Source organism: Aythya ferina (assembly GCF_964211825.1).
Source record: "Aythya ferina genome assembly, chromosome: 18".
Taxonomy (NCBI): domain Eukaryota; kingdom Metazoa; phylum Chordata; class Aves; order Anseriformes; family Anatidae; genus Aythya; species Aythya ferina.
Genome location: NC_140317.1, coordinates 6167197 through 6180467, shown reverse-complemented (window position 1 = coordinate 6180467; position 13271 = coordinate 6167197). Strand labels below are relative to the sequence as shown.

The following is a 13271-nucleotide window of genomic DNA, read 5'->3' as shown; positions in this document are numbered from 1 at the left end:
AAGCCATGAAGTTTTAATTCAGAAAACAGAGACAACAATGATCAATGGAGAAACTTTTTATTTAAGCCACAAAATAAAAGTGATTCTACTGAGCAGAGCTTTAAAACTCTTCATAGCAAAAGTTAAACAGCCAGTGAGAAGAGGGATAGAACTAAGGAAAAGTTGTATCAAGTGATTGTCTTCTCTACAATTGCTTCATACTCTTACAAACAACAGCAACTAGAAAACCCTCAAATCTGTCAGTATATCCTGTAAAAATCATTTTTAATTAAGTCATTCTCAAACATTCAAAATTCACATTAGGCATCATGCATTTCTCTCACCTAGCTGGCACGCCTGCACTGCAGTATCATTACCAGCCTATATCAAAAACAAAAGTTAGAATTTGAGTATTATTTTTCAAGTACAATAAATAGGTAGTCTGCAAAGCTATTGTTACAGAATTACAGAATTTCTGGTAATGGTGGAGAGCTGCTGTTCTGTGAGTTACATTTTAACTCCTTTTGGTTTCATGTCTCTTATCCTACGAGCTAGAAAGTGCACTTAGTGGGGAATGAAAAACAGTAAATCATCTTACGGCATCTGTAGTCTAGATTACAGAAAATTTATGTGAAGACCATACCACGCTCAGATGGCATTGTCCTGTCGGCAATGACAACAATCAAAAAGTGCATCTTTTTATTAGTGAGAGAGGACATCTTCACATGGTGTATAAAAGAAGAGTGTCTTACCTGAAAAGATCTGCTTTAAGATTGCATGCTATGGGACAAAAGCATCATCCAGAAAAGAAAACAGAGGTAGTTCAGGTAAAAACAAAATTGTTCTAGAGTGGGAACTAGCTGAGCAGAAAGCACAGAAGAGCCTGAAAGAATGTCACGAGACACCAAAATACATACGCCAGAAAAATTTCTAAGCAATTTCACACTGCTTTGCAACAGAATAGGAAGCAGTCTCCATCCAACAGAATCACATTAACAAAATGATTAGCAAGTCCAAATCACTTTTTACAGTTCCAATTATGCAGTTGTCTTGTTGACTTTCAAAATACTTCATTGTTCCCATGCACATAACTGGAAATGAAGAGCTTATAGAATCTGAGCAATCAATCATGGAAGAGACAGGAGGAACAACAAAAAATGATGAACTAACTACTCTTTTAGCCATCTGCTCAGTGACTGATAAAAGCAATCTTCCATTTCACAACGGCTTCTCTAATATTTTCCACTAGGGTGCAAATGCAAACTCCAGCATTTCTCTGCTCTGAAAAACAACTGGTCCCTAACAGAACCTGTTCCAAATCATTTATGCTTTAGTGCTTGATTCTATTAACTTGTCTAGTCTCAAGCCTACAATGCCTTCTTGACACTGATGGACCTTTTATGCAAAAGAGTAAGCTCCTTCCTTAGATAGTTCCCTCTCCAACTATGTTAAAAAGGAATGAATATGCTATACCTGGTATTCAGCAGGAATCACTGATTCTGCGTCTTTAGTTGTGAAAAGAGGGTCAAGGGTCTAGCAACTATATTAACATTACCATTCCTGTAGTTGCAACACCAAGTATGTGGTTTGCCAAGCAACACAGGAAGCATCCGGCTTGAGCAGAAAGTCACTTGACCAGATTTCTCATAATGTTTAGAGAAGACCCTCTGTACCCTGTACCAAAATGGTTCCAATGGTTCATGTAGTGAAAAAGCTGATAAAGCTTCAGGCGCTTCTCAAACCCTGGAGCTTTGGGAATTTTACTGTGATAAGCAGAGTAAAAAGAGCTAGTGAAGCCACCAAACATCCCTGCTATTGCAAGCTCATACTCTGAATGGCCATAGAAAGAAGCTGGATCGAAGATAATTGGACCAGAATCATCCTCTGCTACGTTTCCTCCCCAGAGATCTCCATGCAGGAGGGCAGGAACAATTTCTACATCACAGAACAAACTGGGTATCTTCAACTGCAGGGGAAAAAAAAGCAAGACATATCAATGATAAATTTAAAGTGAATGATCATAGGGCTTTATGCATGCAAAGGTTGCAAAGCATGAATTCAAAGTTCTACTAAGTCATTTAACAAAAAACTTCAATTCAAACAGCATAGGGCCTGGTCAAAAGAGATGCTGATAAAATCAAGAGGATGTCTATTTTTACATAAAAGCCAGCAACTGAACACATTTCATCCAAATGTTTTCCTAGCATTAAAAAAAATCCAAAATGTAAAACTCCATTTAGTGCTGTAATATTGATCAGCTTTATAAATAATGAAAAATAAAACCCACTTCATTATTAAAAGGCTCAGGAATTTCTTATTAACTTTGAAGAAATTTCTACAAACTAGCACACAAATACACAATACTGCTGTCAGTTCAGCATATGCAAACATTAAACGAAGAGAGGATGTGCAGAACAGCATTCCCTACATACATTTCTCATCATGAACATGTTCCAGGGAATGAGAATGTGAACTTGATCTAGTATTTCCCAAACAGTAAGGCAAAGCGCTGTCTGGCACACATTCACTTTGGAATTTAGGGTGAGTTGACAAAGCCAGTATACCTTAAAATAAAAGGCATTTTATAATCCCTAAAAGTTGGAATCTCTTACCAACAGAGCCTGAGGCATAACGACAAGCAGAAGCTTTGTTTTATGAAAAGAAAATCTAAAGGACTGATACTTAGCTAACGCTATTTTGACAACAGAGAGATCTTCTACCTGAAGTTGTGCCCAAAGTTCTCTTGCTTCCCTGTCTCCTGAATTCTTTTCAATCATGTCCATCTGGGGCTGGATTCTTTGCTTGGCAAAGAAAGTCACCCAGTCAGTCTGCCAGTCGTTCACCTGAAAGGACAGGATTGGAGATGTTGGTTCTATACCACAGAAGAGATGGATTTTCTTTTATCAAATAAAACTTTGGAGTACTTTACAGTTTTTATGCTGATAGCATCCAGAACACTAAATGCTACTATTTTAATAGAATACTACCTTAAAACATTAAGTTATGGGAAAAATAGTTTTCACTGAGCAATAAAAGACAAAAATATCAAAAGATATGATTATCTGATGCACCTGTATGTGCCATCCAAGGCACAACTTTCCTTTGTGGGCTAAAAAATGTTTCTTTCTTCTTTTTCTGTTGCCATAGATAAAAACGCATTTCCATTATATTATTTTTGGCCCTTTGTGTGTGACTCAAGGCAAAATAAGATAAACTTAAAGTTCTGTCAGTCTCATGAAGTACAACCTACCTGTGGAAGATAGCCACAGCAGGTAACTGTATGAAAGCCAAATTGATCCACAAACTGGACTTCCATTTGCCCTTGACCTTTACCTTTCAAACCAAAGACAAAAATCCAATACCAATGACAAGATTCTAAGTATCTAAAATACAAATGGACCTTAAAAGTTATAGGGTACCATATTTTTTTTACTGAGAATAAAAAAAATCACGCTTTAATATACTTTGTCACAATGCCTTTTGCTATTGCTTTTTTAACGTTAAAGCTTAAATATAAAGTAACTACATTATGATCTTCGAAATTACATTTTGAGGTAGCATTATCTCCTCTGATACCATATCCTTGCAGAAACTGTGGTTTAGGATCCCAAATTGAATAAATGTTTTGCTTACATAGGTCCAAAAGAGAACAAACAAAAGCAAAAAAGATGACCCCACTCCCCACCCAGCCTGATAGTTTCTTCCAAATCTATTTTCATGACATCATTAGTGGAAGAAGACAAACTTATCCCAAAGTAACAGGAACTAATATAACTGCTTTGTAAATTATTATTAACTAGGTTAAATTCGCAAAGAGCTGTGTACCATACCAACTGTGCTCTCTTCTTTCTTCAGCTTCTCTCCAAGTTGCTGGTTATGAAGGTGGAGATCAGCCAGCTGTGTTCCAAGCTTTGCTGAATGTCTAAGAAACAAAAGCATTTTTAGCAACAGAGACACGAGTTAATCCTGTTCTTAACATTCAAGGAATTATTTGGGAAGTTTTATCAAGCAACTGAAAGTTTTGCATCTACACCAAAGTATGTTTTCAAAATATTCTGGCCTATTCACACCTCTTCTTCCAAAAAAAGGTTACGTATTAACATTGAACGAAATATACTTCTATGGTTGTTTCTGATAACACTAATAAAAATCGAAGTGAGAGAAACCATAAGTTTAATAACAACACAAATTCATCAATTCCAATTTCTGTCTGGTATCACTTCTGCATTAATTTAAGTAAGATACCTGTAAAGAAAAGCATGCACGTTATGCATATTCCTTGTTAAACCTTCTTTGGGAGATGAAGCAAAACAATCATCATCCTCTTCTTTATACCTCTGTCAGTCACTCTGTCTTCTCTAACAGGTATAGAAGGCAGAAGAGTAAGATGGCCCTCATTTATCTATTTTTAAATAAAAGCTTATCCTTTACACAGTTCGGAAAAGTCTTACAGTAACTACAAGCAACTTGTAGAGCCAGTTGCCTCCCATGTTAATGAAATTATGGTATTTTTCCTGTCTCAAACAAAAAATTCCCTTCTGAAAACAAATGATTCAATTGGTCTAACAGTAAAAATTTCTGAAAGGAAGTAATGAAAATACTATGTTTTTACCTGTTTAAGCCTCTCATTTCTAAATGTTCCATCACAAACAGAGTACTGACCCCAGGCAGTTCTATAACTTTGATGGGTTTAGGCACTTTTATTGTCTGCGTTTTCAAGATGGCTTCTAAACTTGCCATTTCTCCCTCAAACATTCTTCTAGCCTGCCAAAGGAAAGCATTAATCTCTATTAATACCAGTCACAGATAAACAAGACTTTCATTAAACCAAACAAGGCTATAAACATTACATAAAAAATAGGGGCAAATGGATTACCACATGTACAAGATAGAGATAAATCCATACCACCAGACCTGATACCCATTTTAGAATTACAGAAGTTTCACCTCATAAACTGATTTCATGAAAACAACTTAGTTTACAGCATTTTCTATAAACACCAAACCAACTTCATCTGTTGGAATGTAATTTGTATACACAAAATGTAAGCAATATATCATTAACTCATTATGAAACAAATAACTAGAAACATATGTGCCACAGATATCATTGAGAGTCTAGAAGGGTAGTGCTGGTGTTCATATTTTTCATGGCTTTCCTGGCATAGACTGCTTAGTAAGATGGATGATCCTCAAAACAATTTGTAGTATTCCCTGAACTATTTATTTTGCCTCACTGGAGAAAAAAATCGTAAAATAAAAATCAATGATAGCAGACAAGCACCCCATAACACACTAGCACACAGAAGCTCTTAGAAACCAAGTCACTACCAATAGCATTTCCTTTGAACATGTTCTTAATTCAGGACCCTTTTCTGATATTGTTATTCACATTAAGTAAAATCTATTCTCTTGAGTTGCTCTACTGACATCAGTGGTGTTTGTCACATGAATGCTTCTTTAGAACAGTTACAGAGGTTGCAGAAGAGGGCATATAGAAAATCTACAGTATTTGCTGAAAGAAAAAACAGCGAAATATAGTGAATAAAATAGAATATTACCCTCTAGTACTAATACACAAGACACAGTCAGAGGACTGTTTACAATAGGTTTGGATAAAAATTCTGAAGCCTACAAGAAAAATTGCTGAATTACTGAGACTCGCAATACCTTTGAAAATTAGTTAATACTGTATCTCTATATAAAGCACTATAATTAGTTCAAGTCAGATGATAACTTTAATAGAATTTTTTAAAAATATAGCATTTTCTAGAGAACTTTATTTTTTCTAAAGAAACTGCTGATATACATCCGTTGCGGCATACACTGCACAGCACTGGAATAGTTTGGCAAAAGTTTGCTTGAATCAGCACTCTGAACCCACTGACTAAGACAAAATAATAGAAAGTGATTACTAGGTAGGAAATCTTTCCAGATTTTTTTTCACCAGCCCTATCTTGTAAACAGCTGGATTTAATACCTAAACACACATTAGTCAAAAGCCTAAGTGGAATGGCTACACTGCTATCCATTCAAACTATTTTCAGTCTCACGTAGAGAATAACCTTTCAGTATTTCCTTGTGTTATCACCTCAGTGCCTTTGATCTTCCCTCCAGCTCCCTGATATGACCAGGTGGTGTAAATAAATTTGAAGTACATGTAGTTGCATACATCCATTCAAAAACACTTATTTGCTATTAAAGGCAAATACAAGTTCTGACTTTATTCCAGCAAACTGTTCACTTGACAGCCCCAAGTGCAGAGTCCCTTTAAAGTAAATTCCACCCCATCTTTGCTTTTCCAATAAGCACGTCATACAGGTACGTTGTGCTATGCTTATCACTATCAAACGCAGGTTGCTGCCTTCTACGCTAACTGGTACCAGATACTGAAAGGACAAAGCAGAAACTCTTGATCATGGAAGATATCATTTATTGAGAAAAACTGTTTCATATTGCAATAAAATACTGTTTTTGTTACAGTAAAAAAGATACATACCCTCAGGCACTAACTTTACCCCTCCTATAGGCTGCACTTGACACTTGCAGTGTACACAGAAGCAGTGGCACCACCACCTGCACCATGGCAGAGTTGTTTCCAAACCAGGCCACTTTATGATTACTAATGCCCCAATTAACACCAACCTGCCCGTGTCCTATGCGCTGTAGGCACCCAGCGCTGACACCACACCAGCCACAGGCTCACAGGGAAGAAGCCAGCGAATGAAGGAGACCTTTTACCCCGGCAGCAAGCCACCTGCCTACCTATATTTTATTACCTGAGGCCAGCCGGCAAACCTGCCTTTCTTCCTCCCTCAAGAAGAAGCGGAGCCCAGCCCGCCGCCCGCCTCCTCAGGGCAGCCGCCCTCATGGAACCCCCTGCCCCTACCCGGGTGCCCACCACACGCGTTCCCCCCTCACTCCCCCACCTCCGGCTTGGCGTTGCTCTTCACGTACACCCGCCCGCTGTCCGTCTCATAGCTCTGGCCCTCGCTGATGCAGCCGCCGCCCGAGTGCCCGGTTGCCCGCAACACGGCGGTGCCCAGCTCTCGCTTCAGCGCGGCCTCCATGCTGCCGGCCGGGCCCCGCGCGGAGCCGAGCCTGCGCCGTGCGGCTGAGGCGGGGCCCATAAAATGGCGGCTGCGCCTGAGGTAGCGGGGAAAGGGGAGGGGGTTGGTTGGCGTTGTGGTATGTACATCGCCGGTCAGGGCGACTGGCCAAAGGCGAGGGCTTGGCTGTCAGTGTTTGGGAGGGTACCGAAGGAGTTGCTTCTTCCCCGATAGGGAAGGGAGAAGTGCGGAATTCCTCCTCAGAGAATTCTGAAAATTCCCTCGCTTGAGGGAGCGATGTGGTTGTGGCCGAGGAGGAGGAGAAGGAGAAGGTGCCTCGCCGTCCTTGCTGCCTGCCCTTCCTGAAACGGACAGTCCCGGCAGGCTTGGGCAGGATGCGAGACACTGGCAGCAGAAATCCTCTTTTTTCTTGAAAGTAGTTTGTGCTGTACAGAGCATGTAAGCCTGCTTGAAACGCGTGCCCTGAGTGTGGTGGATTCCTTCCTCCTACACATACAGAGGATGCAGTTGTCAAGGAAAAACACATTGTGGTAGGGAAACATATGTAATAAAGGTAATAATTTTACATATTCAGGTTCAATGCAGTGAGCTTTCTGGCTATTATAAAGGTGCGCACTCAAATTCATTCTGCTACTCAACATTAATAAGAACAGCTTAGTAAGAACAGTGACTAACAGCGGACGCCGGCCAGTGTAAGTCTGAAGTCAGTCAGTCTTCTCCCCATTGGAACTTGTTGCCTACTTGGCAAGTAATTTTGTAACTAAAATACAAATTTCCAAGTGTAGAAGTTAGAAGAGTTCCTATTGATCATTTATTCATGTCCTTGTTAGGGCACAACTGTATATTTTGATTTTCTAGTATTTTCTTAAATGTTTGTGGTCTTGCTTATTGCAATCACCAAGGTCATCTTTTGTTATTCCTGACAACATCCCTACTCATCTCCTACGCTGATTTGCCTTGTTTGGGGTTTGTGAGTATTTTTCTGTGCTGAGCAATTTAGACACCTGTGGATATGCATCTGTTGCTATGTTGTAGATTAGACAAATAGCAGCTCAGAATAATTTAGAGGAATTGATGTGCACTTTCAAATTTTAATTGGGATTCCATTTTGGAAATTTGTTTTTGTTTTTGTTTTAATGTGGGACTGGCACAATTTAGAGTCCTCAAATATTTCCAGGGCAGCAGCAAAATGACAAGTGGTGAAAGGACTGAAGTTCTTTATTTTCAGAATTCTTTCTACCTTACATTTTCAAGAGTTTCCCTATGTCTTTTTTTTTTTTTTTTCTTTTTCCTTTTTTAAATCTGGACTTTTTTGAGAAACTATTTTGAATTTGGTATAATGTCTGGACTGATTTTTTTTTTTTTTGCTATGCTTATATGTTTCTACAGAGCCTGCACATATCATCGATGTGTTGTGCTTGTACCAAATCCAAAATTTGTGAGGTTTCTTAGTCTTATGAGATCAGCTGTACCATAATTGTTTGTGTGCGTGATGTATTTACTTTCTTGGAAAGCACTTGATGTGTGAAGATGCTTTTGAGAGCAAATGAACTACACATTTTGCGTACAAGAAATTTGGCATCTCAGTTTTGTCAGACTTACTGCATATACCGAGACTACCCACATGTCAAGTTTGTAATGTAATTGGTGCTTTTTAGAAGTGCATGTTCATTGTCAGTCTACAAAAATCTGAACTGACACATGATGGCCACAGTTTGGGCTTTTAGCCACTCCAGGTATGTCAAGAGCATGCCAAGTTTTGCTGGCAGAAGGTTGGTTGGATAGTATGCATTACCTTGCCTTTTTGTGCAGTGGAGCTGTACTTCATTAAACAGTGTTGGCTGTAGAGGGCGTTATAATTTCTGGTTGTTACAGTGATAGTTTATAGCCCAAGAACCTGTGGCTTACTCAGAACGAGGGATAAATTAGTACGAGAGTATGGGAACACAAACAGAATGTGTTTTTGTGTGCAGGAATCTGTTTATCTTTTTGTAAAATTATCCTTAAACCTGCATTGCAAAGGCAATATTCAGATGACTGTAGTGGTTGATAAAGAATGATTGAGGTCATGCTGAGGGGAGACTTAATTCTTCATTTGAAGTCTAGGTGGATACTATGGAAAATGATACTATGAGTTTTATTTCTTATTATTCTTTCTTATTGAGAGGATAAAGAGTAATGTCCATCAAGAAGATTTGCTTTTTCCTTTTGCAGTTTTTAAAAAACTATGAGATTTGGAAGGATTCAAACCCTTCTTTATTAAATAATACTTTTGCAAATTTTGGAAAATTCCCATTGTCTGATTTATTTATTTTATTTATTCCTTTGACAAGGCATTTAGAAATCAATTGGAATTAATGTTGAGTAGACTCAGTGGAGTTTGAATAGCATGAAAATATGTGGTTCAGTCTTCAAATACTAAGTTGTAGTGAATTTTCTGAACTGTCAGTAAAGAATTTTTTTTCATGCCATGCTAAAAAACAACATAAAGAATATTGTAGGAGTAGAGAGCAATTGGCCTTAATTCCATAGAATTTTATTGGGTTATACGTCTTTCTGATTGCATCTGATCAGATAGGATGTAACAGAAGTTTGGCTAAAATAATGATGCCATGCTCATTAATTACTTGGTGGACATAATATGAAGGAGCAACTGTCAGCTTGCTTTAAAAATTAGAGGTTAAGTGTTCTGGAAGAAAGCAAGACCCACAAGACACTATATTCCTGAAGGCACTACAGGGCATCTATTCACAGGAGGCACTAGTTCTCAACTGCTCCAGGAGTTGGAGAACCAGGATTTGGAAACTGTTCTTTCATAGACATCCTTTTCAGTGTGAGTTCCAGCTTCAGCATCTTCGTAAGACAGCTGTGTGCCATCTTTGGTCTCTGTGCCATAGATTACTTATGACTAAACCATAGATTATGAAGGCTGCAAAAGTACTTACAGAGGATTTAAAAAAAAAACACAACACATTAGCCATATACTGTAGGTGTTCATGCAGTGCAGGTTTTGCCTGCTGAGCAAAGACAGCGTATACCACAAAAGGCCCTGTGGCAGTGTGGGTTGACTTTGCAATAATCCTTTCTTCCCTGCCTCCACTCTTTCTCCCCTGTATCATTCATTACTAGTTGAGTATTTTGAAAAACTTGCCATATGCTATTGGAAACACCCCCCTTTCCTCTGCCCTCTTGGGGTTCACCAACAATATTTATTATGTTCTGGTACATGTTGGCTTGCCGGCAAGATCCACAGCAGTTAACTTTCTGTTTAAAATAGTGTTTCTTTCTGTGGAGGAGAAGACAACTGGCATGCTGGGCTGCAAATTATTTGGTGAGTCATCAGTTAATATACACATCCTGAATAGAAAAGCACTGCAGCTGCTAATTTCTGTTTACTGCTTGACAGTATGCACAAGAAAAGAAAAGGTAATTGGTATGTCCAGCCTTTTATTGGTTGGTTTATATATATAACTGGAAAATATGCATTAGAGTTTTTCAGGATCCAAGCCTCTATTTCTGTGAACATAAGAGAAATGTACTGTTGACTCCGTTTTTTTTCCTCTCCCACATCCATGGATAAGCTGAGAGGGTGGATCAGGAAGGATGTAGGAATTTCCATTACAGAAAGAGATGATTTATAAGACAGTCATTGGCATTTGCTGTTATTGCTTGGTTTTCTTTCTCTCTAAATGTAATTTGCCCTGAGAGAGAAATACGTATTTTTTAAATTACTCAAGTCAGCTGTATGAGCAGGTAAACAGAAATTAACAGAGAAGTTTTGTTATCAAAATAACAGACTGGAATAGACCTTAAGAGCAGAATTTGGCTATTGTTCTGATCATGCAGAGACATTGGAGTGTCACTGTGTCTGTTTACTGTGGCGTTAATGCCTTCATGGACTAGTTTTGAGCGGTTTCTGTAGCTGTTTCATGGGTTTGATCTGGTCTAGAATCTAAATGAAAGTGACACCAAAGCCAGAGGACTTGTTACTTGCTGCAATAAGAGAAATCCGATTTTTTTTTTCCAGGGCTTAGTTTTTAGGTTTTGTCTTCCTCTGTTTTTGATACAGACTGCCATATTGCCAATGTGTTTAGTTGTTCGGAAATTTCTGCTTGTCAACAAAAAATTGAGAGAGATTTTTTTAAAATTATTTTTTAAAATAATTTTAGTAATAAGTGAAGGTAAAAAAGTTTTGGCTTTTTCATTGTTTAGTTTGTTTTCAACAAGTATAGCTCCCAATTGGATGCTTGAGAGAATGTTTGGATGTTTTAATACATGCAGATCAAGAGGTTATTATTTGCAGTTCTGACTTAAGCTTAGCCTACTTGTGTTTGGCACAGCAAAAGAGTGGTAATGTGTATCATTATTTCTTCTCTTAAAAATAATACTTTCAGTTGCCCCCTGAACAGGTCTTAGTGCTTGAAAGTGGGTTAGAAAATGCATTTTCTTTTCTTTTCAGTCAGATGATGGGTTAAGGATTTGTGGGTGTATTCTAGCCTCCTAGTTCCTGTATAAAGTACAGCCATGAGCTGCCCTCAAAATAAACCTGGGCTTGGCACAGATCTGTGTTCTATATGTGATTACACATAAATGTCAGATAAGTGGAAATACTCAGAAAAATTTAAACATTTCAGAATTCTACTATTTATGGCATCAAAACAGGCACTTGACAAGCATTTTATTTATTTTTTTGACAATTGAAAACTTAATATTTAAAAAACAACAACAACAACAAAAAAAAACGCAAACACAAACTTACTGTTATGAGCTTATTGTTATGAAAATGCTATTTTTTTCTTTATTTTTATTTTTTCTCTTCCATAGTGAACTTTGGGAAAAATCAAACACAGTTTCAGTAAAACAAGGTACAATGATTAGTTTGTACTTCATCCTTTTTCTTATGGCATCTCTAAGCACTCCACTGAAATGTATGTTTCAAATCCCATGACACTCCTTTGCATTAGCTGTGGGCAAATAGCTTTGATAGGTCTGGAAGGCTGAGGAATAAATAATTTTGAGTAAGTTGGCTGAGTTTGTAAGGGAAATCTGTTAGAATTGGGATTTGAGTACTATTTTCCTGGTGCCCAGGACTGTGCTCCAGCTGTCTAGAAGTTGCTTCCACGGGAAAAGAACAAATGACTGCTATGACTGCAGTTGGCCTGTCTCAAATTTAAAAACGAAGCGTAAGCTCAGACAGATGACACATCTGGAAGAGGAGCACACATCCTTTTGTGGACCTTCGTCAATAAAACACGTGAGCCTGTGAAACTGTAGTTTATTGTTGAATGTATCGTCTCCACCTCCAACAGGACTTTGGTTCCATAAAATAATGACTGGACTATAAACAATGCATAACTAGTGGATGCATAGCAACGTTACTGAAAAAATGGCCTGTCTTACGTGTGCAATGTGGCACTTTCGTGTCCACAGATGAACTGTGCAGGAACCTTTGTTTGCCATCTTTTTGTTGCACTGTATTAATAACAGCAAGGAATGATACCGTGGTATTTATGAGTTGACAGCTTTCTTTGCAATCATGAAATAAGCACATTAAGACTTTTTTTTTTTTTTCTCCCAGAGATCAATAACTTGACATTGCATCATATCCATACAAACAGATATTCTTAGTCAAGGACTTGGTTTTTATTTTGAGTATAAATATAAGATATACACATACATATTTCAATTAAGGTTTATGTTTGGCTGTAGATAATGCAGACTAGGTCCAATGTACATGTGAATACTTCCTTGGAATTAGATGTAATTTGGGCAGTGTTTGTGTGTCCCTGTGTGGGGCGGTTCTTCCAGTAAAATAAAGCCCTAAATTTCATGAAGCTGTTGTTTCTACCTGGTGTGACACCTTCTGCACGCAGCTCTATTTTTTGTTTTTTTCTGTCTTTGTACAAATGTGTGTTTGTACCAATTTGACTATACTAAATATTCTCTTCGTATTTGGGAAGTACATAGGGCTAGCAGGCCTGAGGCCTTTTTGAAGGGGTGTTTTGCTTTTTTTTTTTAAATTTTTCAAATCATATTTGGTAGATAGGCTACAAACCAACAAGAAGACAGTCACGAAGGCCTGGCATAGAGCTTGGGGGGTGAACGCCTGCACTATGGGGAGGAAGATTTTCCTGTCAGCATCTGGACGTAGAGGTGATGCATTGCTGCACCTAATTTTAGAAAGTTCCTGAGTGTATTTTGCTGCTCGTGGCACACGAAAAG

At 38.2% G+C, this 13271-nt stretch overlaps 1 protein-coding gene and 1 long non-coding RNA gene across 2 annotated transcripts; one reads left to right on the top strand and one right to left on the bottom strand.

The window, feature by feature from the left end:
- Window positions 1-41: 41 nt before the first annotated feature.
- LOC311421090 (ketosamine-3-kinase-like) lies at window positions 42-7110 on the bottom strand. The gene is made up of 6 exons (XM_084492626.1): window positions 6909-7110; window positions 4592-4743; window positions 3810-3901; window positions 3230-3312; window positions 2700-2822; window positions 42-1945 (listed from the first exon to the last, which is right to left on the bottom strand). The coding sequence occupies exons 1-6, from the start codon at window positions 7107-7109 to the stop codon at window positions 1607-1609; spliced, it is 990 nt and encodes a 329-aa protein (XP_084348752.1). The 5' UTR covers window position 7110; the 3' UTR covers window positions 42-1606.
- A 1313-nt stretch (window positions 7111-8423) lies between these two features.
- LOC311420940 lies at window positions 8424-12883 on the top strand. Its single transcript, XR_014684625.1, has 2 exons — window positions 8424-10380; window positions 12138-12883. It is a non-coding gene; the product is annotated as an uncharacterized lncRNA (long non-coding RNA).
- The last annotated feature ends 388 nt before the right edge of the window (window positions 12884-13271 follow it).